Source organism: Phocoena phocoena, chromosome 6 (genome assembly GCF_963924675.1).
Source record: "Phocoena phocoena chromosome 6, mPhoPho1.1, whole genome shotgun sequence".
NCBI lineage: Eukaryota > Metazoa > Chordata > Mammalia > Artiodactyla > Phocoenidae > Phocoena > Phocoena phocoena.
The window spans coordinates 48,820,025-48,844,477 of record NC_089224.1 but is presented as its reverse complement, the minus strand read 5'-3'; the positions used below and the strand labels follow the sequence as shown (position 1 = coordinate 48,844,477).

The window sequence follows — 24,453 nt, the reverse complement described above, 5'->3', positions numbered from 1 at the left end:
GACGGCCCACCTACATCAGAGAATAGTTATGAGATTGTATTAGATGATGTTTGTCAAAGTGCTTAAAACTTGTGACACATGTTTAAAAGAAATTTTATTTATAATTCCGTTTTTGGGTTGTTTTCTACAGAAAGTGAGTGAGAAAGTTGGAGGAGCTGAAGGAACCAAGCTAGATGATGACTTCAAAGAGATGGAAAGGGTGAGTCTTCATCACTCAGAGTTCCCTTGACATAAAATTGCCCAGCATACTAAGTGGAGAAGAGAGAAAGGAAAGGGGAAACCGTTCTCCACTGGTACCTGCGAATACATTTTGTTATTCTTAAAAGTACTCTCCTTTTAGTGTATATTTTAAAACAGAAAATGTAAAGTATCTGGCTTTTTTTTTTTACTATCCTAAGAACAAAGCCTCCATGAAGGTGAAATGTCATAATGGATTTTATCATTACTTTTCCAAATAGGGGCAACATGGAGCTGGTGTTTGAATTGTGCTGGGGTGGGACGAAAAGAGGAGAAGGTGGGGAATGATGTACCAAATGTTTTGGGGAGAGTTTGAGTCACTTTCTAGCTTTCGAGAACTTTCCTGAGGGGACTGTGCCAGCCAGAGGCAGCATGTGTAGTGAACACAGTGGCGAGCCGGTCTGACCCTGCCCTGAGCTCCACTTCTACTGCCTGTTGCACAAGTCAGCATATTGCTCTGAGCGTCTATATTTTCATAAATGTAAAAGGAGAATACAAATTCATTCTTCAGAGACTTTTATTAAGGATTAAAAATAATATAAATCATTTAACATTCTTCCTTAAAAGATAGCAGGTTCTCAACAAGTGAGAGCGGAGGTGGTGAACAAAATAAGCCTTTTCATTTTTCTTGTGACAGATGCCGTATTTTCTCTTTTACTTTTCTTTCACTTTGAGACTGTCCATAGAAAGAGATACATAGGCTTATGATGGAGAGTGGGTATTGCATTGTACAATTAATTATTTTAGATTTTAAACTGTGGATGAGTAAAGGATCTGGGAATACAAACCCTGCACTTGAACAGAGAGGATGGCGAAAGCCTGTGATACCCAGAAACCACATTTTTACTTTCTGCCCTGTCTTTTTCAGTTTTTCTTCTGAAGAGTTCATTGACGAATACAACAAATTTTTGTTCTGTACCTCCTCTGAGACAGGCATGTAGGATATAGTAGTGAACAGGATAGATAAGATTTCTGACTGCATTAAATTCATAATCTAGTGGGGAAGACAGACATTGGACAAATACTGACCAGTGTGGCAAGGGTAACGAAACATGGCACTAGAGAAGCTTGGAGCAGAGGAAACTCACCCACATAGGGTGGTCAGGGAAGACTTTCCTGATATTTAAGTGAGGATATAAGGGATGAGTAAGAGTTAGCAGAGCCTAGTGCGTTTCTAGTAAAGGAAACAGCAAGCAAGAAACAACCGGACAGGGACTTCTGTGGTGGTCCAGTGGCTAAGACTCCGTGCTCCCAGTGCAGGGGGCCCAGGTTCAATCCGTGGTCAGGGAACTAGATCCCATGTGCCGCAGCTAAAGATCCCGATGCCGCAACTAAAAGATCCTGCAAGCTACAACTAAAGATCCCACATGCTGCAACGAAGACCCAGTGCAGCCAAATAAATAAATGAATATTAAAAAAAAAAAAAGAGAGAGAGAACTGGACACATTTGAGTTCTTGAATAAAAGATGAGTTGCTGAGAGACAGGAGTCTTGTGAAATGAGACTGTTTAGTGTTGACCTAGCTGGTATTTCTGGCTAAGTTCTTGAGATGGACCTCACCGATAGAATAAGGAGCCTCACTGATAGGAGATTTAATGAGTCTCCAGAACCCGACACACCTGCTCAGAATGACTTGGCTTTGACTCCTCTGCTCGCCATAGTGTCCCCATAGTACCACTCCCCTCTTTATGAGCAGCCCTGTGGGTCTGTTCATTGGCACCAATCTCTGTCTACACCCAGTCTTCCTTTGTCCCCCTTATCCTTTGACGTCTCCCTCCCATCCCCACCCTGGAGGGAGTGTATAATATTCCACGTGGCCAGTGCCCTGTCACTAATGACAGGTTAGGCAGGTGTTTAGGAATTTAGGACTAAGGAATCAGAATCTGAGTCTTGCTTTCAGCCTCTGCCAGGACACGAGGTAATAAGCTCGGTAGCCGACTCCCTAAACTGAGACAAACTAACTTTCTATTTCTTAAATGATATTAAAAAGGATAAGAAATTTGGAGAACAGTGTTTATAACTGAACAACTAATTGAGCCTTTGAATCCATGCCAGTCTTGCAAAGTAATTGAAATAAAATACAAACATTTTACTTCAGGCAGAGACCCACAGACGTCCCTCTGAGTCTGTTGGTAAGGTTTATTTCTCCTGTTTCCTAGAAAATAATGAGTTTCTGAAGCTTTTATTTCAAAATCTAGATATTACCGTAATAAGGTTTTGCTGGTTGAAGAACACACTTGTGGTTTTGTATTTGGGTTTATAACTAAGTAGACTGAGAGATTTAGGTTTTAGTGAGGTGTGGAAATTGTTTATTCCGCTTCGTCCCACACATCTTTTGCCTTATCTCTACTCATGTTAAATTCACATTAAAGGTAGAGGTTTCTGTGGTAATTGGAAAGCACATGCTTTAGATTTAGACTCCAAATCTGTTCTGTTTATATGTTTATTACACACAAAAACATTTTAGCTCAGTGTTCCCAAACCTGCAGAAGAATCACCTTTCCATGGTCAATTTCCTGTTCATCCTGTTCATTTAGAGCAGAGAGACCTTTGTTCACTGTGTTCTCAGAGGTGCAGTGAGACAACAAAATGAGATAAATTAGAGGTTTGCATCGCACAGCACTACTGGGAGAGAGAAGTGGGTATTCCTAGAGGTTGTTTCTGTAATCAGCCACCACATCCACTCTCCTGCTAAGATACAGTAAAGTTACCATGTGCATCTCTTAGCCCTTGTAGCCTTCCCGTCCTGGAGCTGACTGGGTGGACTCCTTCGGCTGTGTTGTGGCTGCAGGAACCCTGCCTGTAACCATTTCTGTCCTCCTCCTAAGTGCCTGCATGGAATTGTTTCTTTGTTCATTTTAAGTGGTATTTGTTGCTTACAAGCTTCCTCACAGACTAAATTTCTTACCATGGTACAGACACTGTGTGGATTTTTTTTCTTTGAAAAGCTGCAGATTTTTTTATCAAGAGGAAGCACTAGAATTTGAGGGACCTCTGGTTTCTTTGAAATTTACATCAGTTGCTGCAGTGATTGTGTGTGTGTGTGTGTGTGTGTGTGTGTGGTGTGGGTATGTTCATTAATTCACATGGAATATCTGTAAATGCGTCCATGTGGCAGGCATCCTGCTAGGCACCAGGAATATAAAGATGATTAAGGTACAGTTCCTGCCTACAGGAGTTTCCAGTTTTGATGGAAGAAATAGACACATAGATTAGTGTCTTATGGGACAATGGTGCTTGATGCCTTGGGGAGCATTTTCATGGAAGACCTAACTCAGGTTGGGTAGACGAGTGGAGGCTTCCTAGAAGAAAGGGCACCTGAGCTAAATTCTGAAATTTTCTCTTGTTTCTGTGTATATGAGTGATGTAGAAAGAAGTCCAAGTCAAGGGGTACAGTGTCTCTTTTAGGAGCCTGAAAAGTATCATGGGAAATCCCTGCTGTTGAAACCAGGAGTCCTCAAGTTGAAAGCATGGCTGTAGACCATTTTAATGAGAATGGAATTTTTCTGAAGGGGCAGCCTCAAGTTTTAAGGCAAGCAGATGTTGAGAAAGAATGGAAAGATTGTCATTCCTTATATGAGTGAGGGAATGTATTGTTTGCAGAGCAGCCTGTGGGGGAAGCGCTATAGGAGAATGTCCATGGTCATTATCTCCATATACTTAACTAGTCATTGGATGGAGAGGAGCTAGATCCTTCTGTTTAAGCCCAAGTGGTAGGCTAGAATCAACAAGTAGAAGCTATGGGGAGATAGATCCAGACTCAACATAAGAAAGAAGTTTTTGTTGTCGGAGCTTTTTAAATAAAAAAGAGCCTTGGGGATTACTGAATTCCCCATCACTGCCCATGTTTAAAGAGAGGGTAAACCCACAGTTCCCACATTCTGTGTGAAGCACAATAGCTGTCATCTCCTTCGAGTTTTGTGGAAGTAATTTGTTACTAATGTCATTTTTCATAATGTCAGTCTCACTTGGATTCTAGTGATCTATCCCAAATGGGAGAGAAAGCAGTAAAGTCCCAGCCAGCATGCTCAGAGTTTCACATATCCCTGAGTGCACCGTGAGCACCTGTCATATACGTGAATGTCTTCTTCATGGGTGTGGTGGTAAAAGAGAAGGTGTGGATTACGGTAATGAGACACTCACTTGCTGGTGTGGAACGGTAGGATGGGTGGGAGCCCCAAACAAGATGAGCTTTAAAGACATTTTTCTGCTTATCCTGAGATTTAGTGAAGACTAGCTTCTTCTCAGTTACGTGTTTGCAGCATGTTTCCAAGCCAATGTTCATTAAAGGTAAATGCCTAAGAAGATTAACAAAAAAAAAATACATTGGGCCAGTCTCAGCCTAATGTGTTGTTTATTTTTGTTTTCAACACGCAGTTCATTAATCAGGCTTTCCAAATACATAAGGTAACTGCTGTAAAGCAGAGCAGTCTGGGGACAGGTACATTAATTCTTCCATATCAGTAGGGGACTATTAAAACATCCCCTTATTGGACCAGCCTGTATCTCACTGCCAGACAGACTTTCCCAGGATACTGTTTTCATCGTGTCTCTGTGATTTGTTTAGTTAGGTGTTCTCCTTTAGGTCCTGTCCTTTAAGTGGGTGTGCATTCATTCTTAATAGGTACATTTTCTTAATTTCAGTGACAGAAAAATTAAGAATTTGAAAGATTTTCGTGTTTCATATGACATTTTAACATCTCTTTTGCGTAACCACTGTAAGTTAGCCTATATCTAAGTGGGTGCTTAATTCATCTATTTAGTATTGATCACTAAACCCACAAACTGTGCTCCATTTTAAGAGGTCCCTTTTATTTTTCTTAAACTCTGCTACTGTGTCCCTGGGACAGCATCTGGTGTAACGCAGTGTCTGATGTTGTGAAGTCATATCTTTCAGTCCTTTTGTTAGTCCACAAAGAATGCTGTGTTTTTCACCTGTGCTGCCTCCTGTGTTCAGGAAACAGTGTCCGCTCCTTTTCCACTGGGGAAGGGTAATGTTCAGATGCCTCCAAACAAGAGCCCCATTCTAGTCAATCTGGTGCCTTTCAGTTCTCTTGTATCTTGTCTCTAAAGACTGAGGCAGCTGGTGAAATGATGGGCATCCGCAGATTCAGCGTGGCATGCCTTTGTGAAAGTAGAACCTTAGCACAGGGAGCAGCGAACTTTTTCTGTAAATATATTAGGCTTTGTGGGCCAGAGGGCGTCTGTGGTCTGTGTTGCAGCTCCTCACCTCTGCTATTGAAGAGCAAAAGCAAGCATCAGTGGTATTTGAATGAAGGAGCATGGCTGTGTTCCAATAAAATTTACCCAAGGACCCTGAAATTTGCATTTTGTATAGTTATTGTGTGCAACAAAATAGTCTTCTTCTTTTGAATTGTTCCAACTATTTAAAAATCTAACAACGGGGGCTTCCCTGATAGCACAGTGGTTGAGAATCCGCCTGCCAATGCAGGGGACACGGGTTCGAGCCCTGGTCCAGGAAGATCCCACATGCCGCGGAGCAACTAAGCCCGTGCGCCACAACTACTGAGCCTGTGCTCTAGAGCCTGTGAGCCACAACTATTGAGCCCAGGTGCTGCAACTACTGAAGACTCGCACCTAGAGCCCGTGCTGCGCAACAAGAGAAGCCACCGCAACAAAGAGTAGCCCCTGCTTGCCGCAACTAGAGAAAGCCCGCACAGCAACGAAGACCCAGCGCAGCCAAAAATAAATAAATTTTTTTTTAAAAAAGGAAAAAATCTAACAACAGGCAGTGGCCCAGATTTGGCCCACCGGCCATGGTTTGCCAACCCTTGACTTAGCATGAAGAAGGGAAATGTTATAGTGAGTAAAGCGGGTTGAGAGAGCTGTTTCTCTCCCTACACATAGTTGTAAATTACAAGACTGGATAGTGGAGGAAGAACCTGCTAATGTATTGAGAGTTGCTAAAATCTTGCTAATGAGAAAATTGAAGTAAAAAGACCAGAGGAATATGTCCCTATGCTTTTACTTTGAGGAAAAAAAAACAGAACTTATTTCATACAGATAAGTTTTTATTTCCTGCAAACATGCCTGTATCTTATATAGTTAGCTTCACCTCCACTAAACAGCCTTCCCTAATGACTCCGTGCCCCAGTCCAGACAAGGGTAGTTGAAGAAACAGAGGCTCAGGTGCTCACAAATGGAAGTTGCCGTTTGGGACACATCAAAACTTGTTTTCAAGCAGTAGGAAAATTTGGGCATTAAGGAAGTCATTAGGTACAATGTCATAAGTTCAGAATTAAGCTGTGCTGTTCTCAAATGGGAGTAAGCTCTTGCCAGTTATAATAAATTATTTAAGTGGAAATCTTCTCAGTTCATGGTAGTTATACTAGGCCTGTTAATAAGAGGGTATATGGTTGGACATTGACAGTTGCGGTGTATAAATAGTGTTCCTAGCAAGAGCCTGACAAGGAGCGTTTAAGGTTCTCACAGGGTGATGGCCTCACCTTGTCCATGGCTGACACAGTATAGTCTCGTTTAGCAAAAAGAGTTCTGGACAAAAAGAGGACAGAGATGGAGAGAAGTTGGAAGTTGGTCAGCCTCCTACTGGCTGATGTCATCGGGCGATCCAGTTCCTCCAGCATTCTTCCCTGGAAACCGTGTCTCATCCCTGACCTTTGGAACTATATTTCTTCCCATGATAGCTGCTTGGGTTATGTGACCTCAGAGAATTCATTTCCCTTCTCCAGGTTCAGACTGGCATATTTAAAAGATCAAGGCTTTGGACTGGATGCTCTACTGGCCTTGTTCTCATATGTTTATTAACTCTGTCGACAAAGTGTAAACTCGGGAGTAAGATCCTAGTAAATGAATTTGCTAGTAGCTCTTGCCTGTTTGGTATATGTCCTGAAAATGCATTCCTCAAATTATTATATTGGATAAAGTTGTTTTCAGAGGTGGATTGCAAGTGAAGGTTATTTTATGCTCTGATCAAAGGGGTTTAGCTAGAAATTTCTCTAGATTGATATCTAGATCAGGTACCTGAAAGTGTTGAAGGAATCTGCCTCAGTGGGCACAAGATCTGGGGTTGTATGGGCTCTTCCCTGGGAGACTTTGGCCAAACCATGGGGGACACTGCATAGTTTTTATTCTCATTCTTCTTCTAAGGTTGAATCCCACTTTGGGGACCAAATGCAATGCTCTAATATTGTTGTCTCCAGTGTCTCTGTGCCTCCCCCAAGACCACTGGCTTTTGCCAAACTAATAGCTTCTATTTATAGAGCCTGAGTACTTGGGCGGTCTATTTACAGAGCCCAGAAGGGAAAGGGGGTTTCATTTCGCAAATGAGAACCACTTTTCATGCTTTCCTTGCTGACTTGCTCATGGACCACTCCAGATATACACTACTGGCATCCAGCTTCTGTAGAGAAGCCATTGTAACTGAGGGCATGTGGTCAAACAACTTAGCCTGGGACAGCCTCCCTTTTGCAGAGGCCCAGGGTAGAATAGTTCTCGTGAATGAGTTTCTGTAGACTTTCAGGACTTTCAAAACAAAACCAGAAGGTGAGCTGGAAGGTGCTTTCCTCCTGGTCCTGTGTGATTGGCCTCTGCCAGGTCTCCAGCTCCATCTAGGAGATGGTACAGAGAGCTTTGCAGCTCTGACTTGGTGTCTCTCCTCAGGTCAGGAGGTGTCCCTGTTGCCTTTTTGTGCTTTCAAGAAGTGTTGGGTGGTAGTTAACAACACATACGCTGGAGCCGGAATTGGGCAAGTTTCTTAACCTCTGTGTATCTGTTTCATAAGGCTTCTGAGGATTTAGTTTGTAAAGATATTTAAAGCCCTTGGAACAATTTCTGACAAATATAAAGCAGTTTATGATGATGGTGATCAGGATTATTACTGAGGGTAGAGATGGGGGAAAGTTAGAAATTGGTTAGGTTCCTCGCCTCAGATGAGTTCAGAACACCAAGTGGTCACTGGCCAATTCAGTCCCTCTGACACTCTCCCTTAGAAACTTTGACCTTTGGAACTACTTTGCTTCCAGTCATAGCCACATAGGACATTTGGATACATTTGACATTGAATGCTTTAAGCCCTGTCATAGAGTCAGCAGAAGAGCTGTGTTTTTGTCCTATCACACATGCAACCTGGACTTTCAGCCTGTTTTTTCTGCACACACCCTTTGACTTCATTCCCATGACATTGAGTGCATAGTGGTTGGTTGGCATGTTGGTAATACTTCCAGGACCTCCGCGTATGGCCACACAAGTTCTGCACTTGTAAAGCTCTGGGGGACCACTATTTATTGCAGAACTAAATACTACTTAGCCACCTACTCAAACCTAAGATGTATTAAAAACTCAAGTTAACCAAAAGAATGTGGCACAGGGTTCACATGTGGGCAGGCATCTCTTACAAATAGGAATGCTGTTTAAGGTAACTTTACACCATGATGACCTCATAAGAAAAAATGTTTCCTCTATTAATCACAGTAGGAGCAAGCTCCTTACACACACAGTAATCTGACTACCATGGAAGGGGAACTGATTAAGTATTGAAAAACAAAGCTGCAAGATAAAATCTTCTGGTTATGGTTTGGTTTCTGATTATGAAAGAGAAGAAGGCTTACACAGACGTAGAAAACAAATATATGGATACCAAGGGGGAAAGGGGTGGGGTGGGAGGAATTGGGAACTGGGATTGACATGTATATAGTACTGATACTATGTATAAAATAGACAGCTGATGGGCCCATACTGAATAGCACAGGGAACTCTACCTAATGCACTGTGGTAACCTAAGTGGGAGGCAAGTCCAAAAGGGAGAGGATATCTATATGTGTATGGCTGATTCTTTTGTTGTGCAGTGGAGGCTAACACAACATTGTAAAGCAACCATATTCCAATAAAAATTAATAAAAGAAAGAAAGAGAAGGAGGCTTGCCCCATCCATAAAAGGTTGATTTTGTATGTAGGTGCAGTAGGTTACAGAAAAATTGGAATTGAGGGAGGAGCCCTTGAACTCTAAAGAAAACAACGAAGTCTCCTTGAACTTAATTGAGATCTGATATTCTGCCATCAAAAATTAATTCCCTTCATTCATACTTACGTATTCCATGTACATATCTTGGATAGGAGGATGCACTAATTTTCAGTAGTCATTTACCCTGCAGAGTGAATGAATGGACCACACATGTTGATAAGAAAAGGATTTCATGGGGGAATGTAGAGAGGACCTCATCGCACAGCCTCTTCATGTGGTAAAAAGGGTGCAACAGAGAGAGGACATGGTGACCTGCTCAGTGCAAATACTGACCATTCAGAATTTTGCAAGGATAGACTCTAGGACCATGATTTTAATTTAGAGTTAACCAAAAGTTCAAGAACTGATTAGAAGTGTTTGCTCAAGATTTTTATGTACTTGGGATGTTCTCAGAAGTTAAATAAAAACTTTCCCTCTCTTACTTGAACAAACAGAGTCGATGTGGCATGTTTCTTTCTTTAGAACAGTGAAACATGCCACCATGCCTGGCCCTCTGTAGACATCCAGTGAATGCCTCTGGGGCAAAATATGTTTCATAGCTCCACATTTTTAAAAACTTTATGTTTATTTTATGCTGAATTTATTCCTGGGTCATATATTTTTGTTGCTTCAGTTTCTTTTGGGACATCTTCTTCTGTGCAACCTCCTCTTCAGGTTTAGGTACAATCTGCTCTTTTTCAATAGGGATCATCTTAGTGTGGCAGAGAGGGCTCAGGTAGGGGTTAACCTGTCCATGAGCTCTGTAAGTCCAGGGCCCATCTCGGATTCTGTTCCCCTGGATGTGCTCGATGCCAGAGACGCTACATCAAAACCCTTAAGTGTAACTTTACTCTCCGCATTTTTAAGCATGTGTGGCAAAAAATTCACTCTTTTTTGGGTCATGGACCCTCTGTCCAGCCCCACTCTTTGACCTGGATGGATACGCCAGCCAACTCCAACATTGTAATGTTGGAATAGCATGCGTTGCTTCTGTAAAGTGACATCTTTCAGAGACTTGGTGGCTTTTTGGATATGCATACCCTCTATGGCCTGGCCAGCTTCATGGGTGTTCTTAAAGTGAACGTGAAGATTTGAACCTCTTGATTTGCAAGATTTTGTGGGGTTTTCTGTGTCAAGTGAAGAGTGAACCATTCTCAGAGACCACATCAGGCAACTTCCAGTGAGAGGAAGCTATATCCACCTTATTTTACCAGGAGGTAAGGAAGTATATTTTGAAACACATTTTAGGAAATTAGTAGGTTCCTTTTTGGGTAAATGGGCTTTCCAAGTCTTGATGGAACACAGCTGAATGCAAAGCCCGTGTTACTTCTGGCGGCTCTGTGAGCCCCTCACCTTCCACCGCAGGACTTCGTGCTCGGTTGTACCACCAGTGGTTGTATGTATACTCAAGCAAAAACTACGTTTCTAAAGCTAATAATTTGCATCATTTAGAATATTTATTTTCTCATTTCAGAAAGTGGATGTCACCAGCAGGGCTGTGATGGAAATAATGACTAAAACAATTGAGTACCTTCAACCCAATCCAGGTAAGGGCTCGTTTTATACTTGCAGGGGTATCCCTCCAGGTAACTTTTCATTTCTCTTTGGTAGACAGGCTAGGTTTGGTGTGCTTCTGCTTGCTCTGTCCTCCCTTCTGGAAGTTCAGTGGCTTCAGGTGGAGCATTTCGACCGGGAAGGGAGGACTTTTTAGGTTCACACTGAAGTAGCTGGAGGCTTCTGTGATATTTTATCTGACTGTAGTGTAATTAACAAACAGCACTGTGTGGACAGCGTGGGTGGCACGTGATGTCAGGGTAGCTGCAAGCTGTTAGGAACTGAACACTCATTTGAAAGGGATTGTAAGAAAGAAAACTGGGAGAATTTTCAGATAAAACATCGTAATTCACCAAAGGTGAGAAAAAGTAGGAAGTCGAACGGTTTTTGTGAAATACAGAGGGTTTCGGTCCATACGCATCACTGAAGTCTTTGGAGGGTTGTTCTTTGTTCTGATTTTTCTCCAAGCACATCACAGATCAGCACTTGTTCTTGCTAACCTGTTACACTCTTAAGAGAAGGGAGTTATAATAGAGATAATGGAGCTGTACCTTGAAAAGAGAACCAGGCAGAAGTGGGGTGATCTCGAAGAGCACAAGGTGTAACAGAGCAAAGCAGCTGATACTCTAGACCTCCTCAGCACTCTTCCTGAATAGCAGTTCCTAACTGCAGAGTATAGAAACTTGAAGCAAGGTTGAATATATTTAAGTAAAACGTATGAATATTGGGAAAACTGCGTATCTTGAGACCAGTTTCTTCGGGAGTTTCAGGTTGAGATTCCTGTGTCTTTGGTGGTCCTAGGGGAGATGGTTCAGGCACTGTGTCAGCCCCACTGTGTTTGGATTCTGAGCGTTAATGGGTGAGAGATAAGAAAAGGAAATACGTGGGATAAGAGGAGGCAGACAAGCACAGTCAGTGCTGACCAGCTCCCTACTGCCTTCCGCTGCTGCTGGCTGCAGCTTTCGCTCAGCCCAAACTGTGGGAATAACATTCTCAGTTTTTTTAAAAACTGCATCAGAGATGGGATTATGTGAGGAAGGAAAATATTGAAGTAAGTGATAAGCCATAGGAACCAGGCATTTAACAGATATTAGACCAAATTGTTGGCAAATTAGGCAACGAATAGCAAAAATGAAGTTCCCAATTTTTGCTTGCAGCCTTCTTCATGACCTCTGTATTCCACAGAGATTCAAGGATCTCTTATCTAAGAGATCTTCACCTGTTCCTAAGTATTTAAACAACTGTGATAGGTCAGTTTTGAAAAGAGAACTGCTCACCCAAAGTCTCACGGTAAGAAGTCATTGTTTAGGGAAGGATGTTTTTGTCTTTGTCTTTGAGTAGAATCTTGAAGCGCTCCCTCATTTCCTGGGATTTACGCATGGATGGTGCTAGGATTACTTAGCCCTGCTGTTGTAGGGCTAATATATATTTTTAAACATCTTTATTGGAGTATAATTTCTTTACAATGTTGTGTTAGTTTCTGCTGTATAACAAAGTGAATCAGCTATACAAATACATATATCCCTATATCCCTTCCCTCTTGCGTCTCCCTCCCACCGTCCCGATCCCACCCCTCTAGGTGGTCACAAACTCCCTGTGCTATGCGGCTGCTTCCCACTAGCTGTCTGTTTTACATTTGGCAGTGTATATGTGTCCATACCACTCTCTCACTTTGTCACAGCTTACCCTTCCCCCTCCCTGTGTCCTCAAGTCCATTCTCTATGTCTGTGTCTTTATTCCTGTCCTGCCCTTAGGTTCATCAGAACCATTTTTTTTTTTTTTTAGATTCCATATATATGTGTTATCATGCAGTATTTGTTTTTCTCTTTCTGACTTACTTCACTCTGTATGAAAGACTCTAGGTCCATCCACCTCACTACAAATAACTCAATTTCGTTTCTTTTTATGGCTGATTAATATTCCATTGTACATATGTGCCACATCTTTTTTATCCATCCACCTATCGGTGGACACTTAGATTGCTTCCATGTTGTAGGACTAATATTAAATGTAGGGAAGGAGAGGGAAAATATAGTATTTACTGAGCACTAATGCATTTTCATTATGTCGCTAGTTATATACACTGTCTTCTCTCTAAAAGTAGCTGTTTTTTTCCTGATTATAAAAAGAAAACGCAGTTGAAAAATTCATAGTATAGCAAAGAAACTAAAAATCCATGAACACAGATCTTTGGTGGGGACCCATCTGTGTTCCTGAGTATAATGGAATTCAGGTGTATGGAGGTATGCTGTGTTGAATAGGATGTCCCTCAAAATCCAGGGCTACCCAGAACCTCCAAATGTGACTTTATTTGGAAATAACATCTTTTGAGATGTAATCAGTTAATGATCTTGACATGAACTCATTCTGGAGTTAGAGTGGGCCCTAAATCCAACAACTGGTGTCCTTATAAGAAGAAGAGAAAACACAGAGAGGCACAGGGCAGAAGGCCACCTGAAGACAGAGGCCAAGATTAGAGTGATGCTGCCACAAACCAAGGAATGCCGGGAGCCACCAGAGCTGGAAGAGGTGAGGAAGGATTCTCCCAGAGAGCCTCAGAAAGAACCAACCGTACTGACACCTTGATTTCAAGTGTCTTGAACTGTGAGAGAGTAAATTTCTGTTGTTCTAAGCCACACAATCTGTGGCAATTTGTTATGGCAGACCTAGAAAACTAATATAGTAGGCTAGCCTAATTTTCCTCGGGAAAAAACAAGGGCCAGAGAATTTAAGAAACTTTCCCAAAGTTACACACCTAGGAAGGGATGAAACCAGGACTGGAACCCAGGTCTGATGCCCCCGAGCCCAGGAACTTTCCATTGCACAGTCCTGCTTCTGAGAAGAACGGGTTCTTCATTTAGGTGCAAAGGGTACTTTACTTTCAGAGTGGATATGACAGAAATCCAGAAAGGGAACTAATTGTGGGGTTGAGACTTATTTTTATTTTAATAAAAAAGATAACAGGAGGAGGTAATTGGGGGAAATTTGAAATTTTAGGAATGATGTATTTTTAACAGAATCTTGAATGTGCTTATTAGCTACCAACATATTGGTTTTATGGCTATTTAAAAATTGAATGAACATCTGCCACCAAGGAGAACCATTAAGGCCATCACCAGGCGATCACAAGTTGGTTTCAGAAAAGCAGTTATATGTGGGCAGGGTACATATTTATACAAATAAGTGTCATCTACAAGGGTCCAGAGTAAAACAAAATTTCATATGCTCATTCTTCAGAATTTAGATAATTTGTGTTTAATTGGCTTATAATAGATATGACTTAGTTCCTCCATGAATTTCTTGCCCTGAGAGCAGACACTGGCTAGAGCTCCTGAAAGGTGGCTGATCCAGTACACTTGTTCAGAATGCAAGTGCCCTTGAGAAGGGGACACAAGAATCTAGCCAACACCCAGAGGCTCCCAGTCCTTGGGCACAGAAGAGCAGAATATTCCCAAACTCATGCTGTTTGATAAATGCTTTGACCACTCAGCCTCTCTGTGACCCCAGAAACTGGGTCAACCAATATGGATCACTGGCTTCTGGTCCTGAATAAGCAAGATCTGGCCAGGGTCAGGATAGGGGCTTATGCAAAGTAACAAATTTACCTGGACAGGCTAGTAGGATCTGTGGAAATTAATGCTCTGAGGGTACTTTGAAAGTATCTTGTATTTGATTCATACTCTAGGATGCATTCTGGCTTTCACATCTTGTGGTTATGGAGCATACACATCTGTATAGTCTTGAAGCTCAATTCCTATTGAAATGATGACCAAAGAGAGTTGGATTACTTTTCTTGAATCTGTAGCTGTGCTCTGTGTAGGCACCCCCATCTGCTCTTGCCCACCTCCGGAGTGATATTTTAAAAGGCAGACCTGATCATGTCATCATCTTGCACAAAACCCTTCAATGGATTTTCACTGCTTTTAGGATTAAGTTTTACCATTTTTAACAAGGCTCAAAGGGCCCTCCCTACATGGTCAGCCTGCCCTTTCCCCTCTACCTTGCCAGACAAACAGTCTCCTCAGGTCCAGCATCAAGGTCATTTAGAAAGAAGCCTTCCTGAAGCCCTGACTGCATTAGGTTCCACCATCAATGACCCTCTCATGGACTTCCCTGGTGGCGCAGTGGTTGAGAGTCCGCCTGCCGATGCAGAGGACACGGGTTTGTGCCCCGGTCCAGGAAGATCCCACATGCCGCAGAGCGGCTGGACCCGTGAGCCATGGCCGCTGAGCCTGCGCACCTGGAGCCTGTGCTCCGCAGCGGGAGAGGCCACAGCAGTGAGAGGCCCGCGTACCACACAAAAAAATAAATAAATAAAAAATTACCCTCTCATGATCCCAGCTGCTTTTCCCTGGTGGCACATGCCACACTTACTGTAATTGCATGGTGTGTGTGCTTTGGTGTGTCCTCCCCTGTAAGGACAGGGCTCTGCCTGTCTTATTCCCCACCATCCCCCCATATGCCCCCAGGCCCCAGCTCAGTTCCAGGAAGCCCGTGACATTTGGATATTTGAAAAAGTGGATTATGAAGCACAGTTGATACTCAGTGGCTAATGTGATAAAACTGCTATAATGTAAAGGAGAGACGGAGAAACTCTTCCTTTCCCCTAACCCATCAGCTCTACCCATGTAACCAACATTTATCAAATGCATTTACTTTTATACAAGGACCTATGCAATTCTAGATATAGTGGGGGTAGATACAGAACCAAGATTGGGCCCCTGCCCCTTGGGACCTCACAGTCTAACAGCATAAAGTATGTGTACTCTAAGGAGAGCTGCACAGAGGCCTTCATGGCTAATTCCTTCTGGAAATTCCAGCTAACTGATGAAGTGAGGAGGGGTGAGTGGGGTCACAGGCCTGCAGGTGTGGCCTGCAAAGGCAGGGCTTTCGAGGACATAGAACAGAGAGCTGTAAAGTCTTTCAGCTTGGACTGTGAAGTGCTTCTGACAGGAACAACATAAACCAGTGCAGATTTCCAAGATGCTTAGATAAGAAACAATTTGAACGTGAGAAGTCCTGTGTACTTCTACTGATTGTGAGCCCCTATTCTCATGGTATCTAAGAGCAAAGATCATCAGAGAAGATATAAATCAGTTTTCTTTTTTTTAATGAATTTTTAAATTTTATTTATTTATTTTTGGCTGCGTTGGATCTTCCTTGCTGTGTGCAGGCTTTCTCTGGTTGCAACGAGCAGGGACTACTCTTCATGTTGCAGTGCGCAGGCTTCTCATTGCAGTGGCTTCTCTTGTTGTGGAGCACGGGCTCATGGCACACGGGCTTCAGTAGTTGTGGCACATGGGCTCAGTAGTTGTGGCATGAGGGCTCAGTAGTTGTGGCTCACTGGCTCTAGGGCGTGGGCTCAGTAGTTGTGGTGCATGGGCTTAGTTGCTCTGTGGCATGTGGGATCTTCCCGGACCAGGGCTCAAACCTGTGTCCCCTGCATTGACAGGCAGATTCTTAACCACTGTGCCACCAGGGAAACCCCGAATCAGTCTTCTTATATGAGTATTCTGATGCTTGTGGGGGGAAGATAAATCAGCAATGTCCAACAGAAATAAGATGCAAGGAACATGTGTAATTTTGAATTTTCTAGTAGCCATATTAACGAAAGTAAAAAAGAAAGGTAGAGAAGAAGCAAGAAGAACTACAGTCCTGCAGCCTGTGGAACAAAAACCACATTCACAGAAAGATAGACAAGATGAAAAGGCAGAGGGCTATGTACCACATGAAGCAACAAGATAAAACCCCAGAAAAACAACTAAATGAAGTGGAGATGGGCAACCTTCCAGAAAGAGAATTCAGAATAATGATAGTGAAGATGATCCACAACCTCGGAAAAAGAATGGAGGCAAAGATCAAGAAGATGCAAGAAATGTTTAACAAAGACCTAGAAGAATTAAAGAAAAAACAAACAGAGATGAACAATACAATAACTGTAATGAAAACTACACTAGAAGGAACCAATAGCAGAATAATTGAGGCAGAAGAACGGATAAGTGACCTGGAAGAGAGAATGGGGGAATTCACTGCTGCAGAACAGAATAACGAAAAAAGAATGAAAAGAAATGAAGACAGTCTCAGAGACCTCTGGAACAACATTAAACACAACAACATTCGAATTATAGGGGTCCCAGAAGAAGAAGAGAATAAGAAAGGAACTGAGAAATATTTGAAGAGATTATAGTGGAAAACTTCCCTAATATGGGAAAGGAAATAGATAATTATGTCCAGGAAGCACAGAGAGTCCCATACAGGATAAATCCAAGGACAAACACGCAAGACACATATTAATCAAACTATCAAAAATCAAATACAAAGAACAAATATTAAAAGCAGCAAGGGAAAAACAGCAAGTAACACATAAGGAAATCCCCATAAGGTTAACAGCTGATCTTTCAGCAGAAACTCTGCAAGCCAGAAGGGAATGGCAGGACATATTTAGAGTGATGAAGGAGAAAAACCTACAACCAAGATTACTCTACCCAGCAAGGATCTCATTCAGATTTGACGGAGACATTAAAAGCTTTACAGACAAGCAAAAGCTAGGAGAATTCAGAACCACCAAACCAGCTTTACAACAAATGCTAAAGGAACTTATCTAGGCAGGAAACACAAGAGAAGGAAAAGACCTACAATAATAAACACAAAACAATTAAGAAAATGGTAATAGGAACATACATATCGATAATTACCTTAAATGTTAATGGATTAAATGCTCCAACCAAAAGACATAGACTGGCTGAATGTATACAAAAACAAGACCCATATAAATGCTGTCTACAAGAGACCCACTTCAGACCTAGGGACACATACAGACTGAAAGTGAGGGGATGGAAAAAGATATTCCATGCAAATGGAAATCAAAAGAAAGCTGGAGTAGCCATTCTAATATCAGACAAAACAGACTTAAAATAAAGACTATTAGAAGAGACAAAGAAGGACACTACATAATGATCAAGGGATCAATCCAAGAAGAAGATATAACAATTGTAAATATTTATGCACCCAACATAGGAGCACCTTAATACATAAGGCAAATACTAACAGCCATAAAAGGGGAAATCGACAGTAACACAATCATAGAAGGGGACTTTAATACCCCACTTTCACCAATGGACAGATCATCCAAAATAAAAATCAATAAGGAAACACAAGCTTTAAATGATACATTAAAGACGATGGACTTAATTGATATATATAGGACATTCCATCCAAAAACAACAGAATACACTTTCTTCTCAAGTGCTCATGGAACATTCTCCAGGACAGATCATATCTTGGGTCACAAATCAAGCATTGGTAAACTTAAGGAAATTGAAGTCATATCAAGTATCTTTTCTGACAACAACGCTATGAGACCAGCTATCAATTACAGGAAAATATATGTAAGAAATACAAACACATGGAGGCTAAACAACACACTACTTAATAAACAAGAGATCACTGAAGAAATCAAAGAGGAAATAAAAAAATACCAAGAAATAAATGACAATGAAAACACAACGACCCAAAACCTATGGGATGCAGCAAAAGCAGTTCTAAGAGGGAAGTTTATAGCTATACAAGCCCACCTTAAGAAACAAGAAACATCTCAAACCACCTAACCTTACACCTAAAGCAATTAGAGAAAGAAGAACAAAAAAAACCCAAACATAGCAGAATGAAAGAAATCATAATGATCAGATGAGAAATAAATGAAAAACAAATGAAGGAAACTGTAACAAAGATCAATAAAACTAAAATCTGGCTCTTTGAGAAGATAAACAAAATTGATAAACCATTAGCCAGACTCATCAAGAAAAAAAGGGAGAAGACTCAAATCAATAGAATTAGAAATGAAAAAGGAGAAGTAACAACTGACACTGCAGAAATACAAAGGATCATGAGAGATTACTACAAGCGACTATATGCCAATAAAATGGACACCCACAAAAAAAATGGACAAATTCTTAGAAAAGCACAACCTTCTGAGACTGAACCAGGAGGAAATAGAAAATATAAACAGACCAGTCACAAGCAGTGAAATTGAAACTGTGATTAGAAATCTTCCAGCAAACAAAAGCCCAGGACCAGGTGGCTTCACAGGCAAATTCTATCAGTCATTTAGAGAAGAGCTAACACCTATCCTTCGCAAACTCTTCCAAAATATAGCAGAGGGAGGAACACTCCCAAACTCATTCTACGAGGCCACCATCACTCTGATACCAAAACCAGACAAAGATGTCACAAAGAAAGAAAACTACAGTCCAATATCACTGATGAACATAGATGCAAAAATCCTCAACAAAATACTAGCAAACAGAATCCAACAGCACATTAAAAGGATCATACACCATGATCAAGTGGAGTTTATTCCAGGAATGCAAGGATTCGTCAATATATGCAGATCAATCAACGTGATACACCATATTAACAAATTGAAGGGGAAAAACCATATGATCATCTCAATAGATGCAGAGAAAGCTTTTGACAGAATTCAACACCCATTTATGATAAAAACCCTGCAGAAAGTAGGCATAGAGGGAACTTTCCTCAACATAATAAAGGCCATATATGACAAACCCACAGCCAACATAGTCCTCAATGGTGAAAAACTGAAACCATTTCCTCTAAGATCAGGAAGAAGACAAGGTTGCCCACTATCACCACTGTTATTCAGCATAGTTTGGAAGTTTTAGCCACAGCAATCAGAGAAGAAAAAGAAATAAAAGGAATCCACATCGGAAAAGAAGAAGTAAAGCTGTCACTGTTTGCAGATGACATGATACTATACATACAGATTCCTAAAGATGCTACCAGAAAACTACTAGAGCTAATCAATGCATTCAGTAAAGTAGCAGGATACAAAATTAAGGTACAGAAATCTCTTGCATTCCTATACACTAATGATGAAAAATCTGAAAGTGAAGTTAAGAAAACACTCCGATTTACCACTGCAAAAAAAAGAATAAAATATCTAGGAATAAACCTACCTAAGGAGACAAAAGACCTGTACACAGAAAACTATAAGACACTGATGAAATAAAGTAAAGGTGTTACAAATAGATGGAGAGGTATACCATGTTCTTGGATTGGAAGAATCAACCTTGTGAAAATGACTCTACTACCCAAAGCAATCTACAGATTCAATGCAATCCCTATCAAAGTACCACTGGCATTTTTCACAGAACTAGAACAAAAAATTTCACAATTTGTATGGAGACACAAAAGACCCCCGAATAGCCAAGGCAATCTTGAGAAAGAAAAACGGAGCTGGAGGAATCAGGCTCCCTGACTTCAGGCTCTACTACGAAGCTATAGTAATCAAGACAGTATTGTACTGGCACAAAAACAGAAATATAGATTAATGGAACAGGATAGAAAGCCCAGAGATAAACCCACACACATATGGTCACCTTATCTTTGATAAAGGAGGCAAGAATGTACAGTGGAGAAAAGACAGCCTCTTCAGTAAGTGGTGCTGGGAAAACTGGACAGCTACATGTAAAATAATGAAATTGGAACATTTCCTAACACCATACACAAGAATAAACTCAAAATGGATTAAAGACCTAAATGCAAGGTGAGACACCATCAAACTCTTAGAGTAAAACAGGCAGAACACTCTATGACATAAATCACAGCAAGATCCTTTCTGACCCACCTCCTAGAGAAATGGAAATAAAAACAAAATTAAAGAAATAGGACCTAATGAAACTTAAAAGCTTTTGCACAGCAAAGGAAACCATAAACAAGACAAAAAGACAACCCTCAGAATGAGAGAAAATATTTGCAAATGAAGCAACTGACAAAGGATTAATCTCCAAAATGTACAAGCAGCTCATGCAGCTCAATATCAAGAAAACAAACAACCCAATCCAAAAATGCGCAGAAGACCTAAATAGACATTTCTCCAAAGAAGATATACAGATTGCCAACAAACACATGAAAGAACACTCAACATCATTAATCATTAGAGAAATGCAAATCAAAACTACAATGAGATATCATCTCACACCAGTCAGAATGGCCATCATCAAAAAATCAACAAACAGTAAATACTGGAGAGGGTGTGGAGAAAAGGGAACCCTCTTGCACTGTTGATGGGAATGTAAATTGATACAGCCACTATGGAGAACAGTATGGAGGTTCCTTAAAAAACTTAAAATAGAACTACTATACGACCCAGCAATCCCACTACTGGGCATATACCCTGAGAAAACCATAATTCAAAAAGAGTCATGTACCAAAATGTTCATTGCTGCTCTATTTACAATAGCCAGGAGATGGAAATAACCTAAGTGTCCATCAACAGATGAATGGATAAAGGAGATGTGGCACATATATATAATGGAATATTACTCAGCCATAAAAAGGAACAAAAGTGAGTTATTTGTAGTGAGGTGGATGGACCTAGAGTCTGTCATACAGAGTGAAGTAAGTCAGAAAGAGAAAAATAAATACTGTATGCTAACACATATATATGGAATCTAAAAAAAAAAATGGCCAGAAGAACCTAGGGGCAAGATGGGAATAAAGATGCAGACCTACTAGAGAATGTACTTGAGGATAAGGGGAGGGGGAAGGGTAAGCTGGGACAAAGTGAGAGAGTGGCATGGACATATATACACTACCAAATGTAAAATAGATAGCTAGTGGGAAGCAGCTGCATAGTGCAGGCAGATCAGCTAGGTGCTTTGTGACCACCTGGAGGGTGGCATAGGGAGTGTGGGAGGGAGGGAGATGCAAGAGGGAAGAGATATGGGGATGTATGTATATGTATAACTGATTCACTTTGTTATAAAGCAGAAACTGACACACCATTGTAAAGCAATTATACTCTAATAAAGATGTTAAAAAAATAGAAGAAAGCAGCAAGGGAAAACAACAAATAACATACAAGGGAACTCCCATAAGGTTAACAGCTGATTTATCAGCAGAAACTTTACAAGCCAGAAGGGAGTGGCATGATATACTTAAAGTGATGAAAGGGAAGAACCTACAACCAAGATTACTCTACCCAGCAAGGATCTCATTCAGATTCAGTGGAGAAGTCAAAAGCTTTACAGACAAGCAAAAGCTAAGAGAATTCAGCACCACCAAACCAGCTCTACAACAAATGCTAAAGGAACTTCTCTAAATGGGAAACACAAGAGAAGAAAAGGACCTACAAAAACAAACCCAAAACAAATAAGAAAATGGTCATAGGAACATACATGTCGATAATTACCTTAAATGTGAATGGATTAAATGCTCCAACCAAAAGACACAGGCTTGCTGAATGGATAGAAAAACAAGACCCATATATATGCTGTCTACAAGAGACCCACTTCAGACCTAGGGACGCATACAGACTGAAAGTGAGGGGATGGAAAAAGATATTCCATGCAAATGGAAATCAAAAGAAAGCTGGAGTAGCAGTTCTCATATCAGAGAAAATAGACTTTAAAATAAAGAATGTTACCAGAGACAAGGAAGGACACTACAGAATGATCAAGGGATCAATCCAAGAAGAAGATATAACAATTATAAATATATATACACCCAACATAGGAGCACCTCAATATATAAGGCAACTGCTAACAGCTATAAAAGAGGAAATCGACAGTAACAAAATGATAGTGGGAGAGTTTAACACCTCACTTACACCAATGGACAAGTTATTGAAAATGAAAATAAATAAGGAAACAGAAGGTTTCAGTGACACAATAGACCAGATAGATTTAATTGATATTTATAGGAATTCCATCCAAAAACAGCAGTCTACACTTTCTTCTCAAGTGCGCACGGAACATTCTCCAGTATAGATCATATCTTGGGTCACAAATGAAGCCTCAGTAAATTTAAGAAAATTGAAATCATATCAATCATCGTTTCTGACCACAACGTTATGGGATTAGAAATGAATTACAGGACTAAAAGCGTAACAAACACAAACACATGGAGGCTAAACGTTACTAAATAACCAAGCACGTTACTAAATAACCAAGAGATGACTGAAGAAATCAAAGAGGAAATCAAAAAATACCTAGAGACAAATGACAATAAAAACACGACGATTCAAAACCTATGGGATGCAGCAAAAGCAGTTCTAAGAAAGAAGTTTATAACTATACAAGCCTACCTCAAGAAACAAGAAAAATCTCAAATAAACAATCTAACCTTACATCTAAAGGAACTAGAGAAAGAAGAACAAACAAAACGCAAAGTTAGTAGAAGGAAAGAAATCATAAAGATAAGAGCAAATATAAATGAAATAGAAACAAAGAAAACAATAGCAAAGATCAGTAAAACTAAAAGCTGGTTCTTTGGGAAGATAAACTAAATTGATAAACCATTAGCCAGACTCATCAAGAAAAAGAGGGAGAAGACTCAAATCAATAGAATTGGGCGATTGGGATTGACATGTATACACTGATGTGTATAAAATTGATGACTAATGAGAACCTGCTGTATATAAAATTAATAAAATTAAATTTAAAAATTTTAGAAAAAGGTAAAATTGATTTTAATAATATTTAATCCTGTATATCCAAAATTTTAACTGATATTAAAAATCATTGATAAATTTTACATTTTTTTTTCTTATACTAAGTTTTGAAATTTGGTGTACGTTTTATACGTACAGTACATATCTGTTTGGACTAGCCACATTTCAAATGCTCAGTAGCCCCATGTGACCATTGATTCCCATAATGGACAGCACAGGACTAGATAGTTTGCCATTCTAGCTCTGTATTATATTTTGATATGTGTTTGATGTTTAGCTTCTTGGTTTATTTATATTGATGGTTGATTTTTTCAGCAGAAAAATGGACTCTTGATTTTTGGTTCAGGATATCTTTAAGTTGTTTTTTTGTCCATTTCTTTCAGCATTCTGCAAATCCGTTTCATGGCACTGTAGTGGAGACCTTCCCCTGACATAGAACTGTAGGCATGGTGGGATTGGCTGGCTGTGTTTCCTTCCCAGCCTTATCAGAGTGGTGATGACAGAGACCTTTTTAGTTTGCACTGAAAAGTTATTCTGATCATGATGTCATCATCCTATATAAACTTCCACGATGTGTAGATAAAAAGCAGTTTAAACATGAAAAACATCGTGCGTCAAGGTTTGGTTTTCTAAAGAAATGCTTTTCCCTTGAATGCCTGCACAGTCTGAGGTTCTCCACATGCCTGAGATTGGGACATTAAGTCAGGGTCATTAACTGTCTATTCAGAACTTCTTAATAATAATTTAAAATCTCATTTGTGGAATGTTGCCTGTAGAAATAAAAGTTAGCTCTATTAATTTTAAAATATCTCATTAATCCCTGAAAAGCTATTACATCAAAATTATTATATTTCTTTCTCATGGGCTGCCCTCTTAATCAGCCCCTTCCAAAGATGCATAAATAAGATATTTGGTGGCAATAGAGCTGAAGATCAATGCATATATTGTTCGGCATTCATGTCTCAAATACTTGCCTCCAAAACACTGAATTTGCTGTATTTCGTGGAGGCCAGGACCTGAGTCATGTTCATCTTCTTGTCTTTCAGGGCTCTTAGCATTGTGCCTGATGCATTGTTTGCCCTCGATATGTCTATTGAATAAGTTCACGAATGAATATATCCATCCTTTACTTAAAGAATAAGGGATTTGTACTGCGTCTAATAGCAAGGGCTTTTGCTTTTCTAAATCCTGACACTGAAAAATAATGAAAA

At 40.4% G+C, this 24,453-nt stretch overlaps 1 protein-coding gene across 1 annotated transcript in view; it reads left to right on the top strand.

Annotated features, from left to right (window-relative positions):
- Positions 1 to 24,453, top strand: part of SH3GL2 (SH3 domain containing GRB2 like 2, endophilin A1) — a 199,942-nt gene that overhangs the window by 136,483 nt on the left and 39,006 nt on the right. The window contains exons 2-3 of the mRNA XM_065878739.1: positions 131 to 199; positions 10,691 to 10,763. Of these exons, the coding sequence (XP_065734811.1) occupies positions 131 to 199; positions 10,691 to 10,763 (142 nt within the window). The remainder of the gene's footprint in view (positions 1 to 130; positions 200 to 10,690; positions 10,764 to 24,453) is intronic.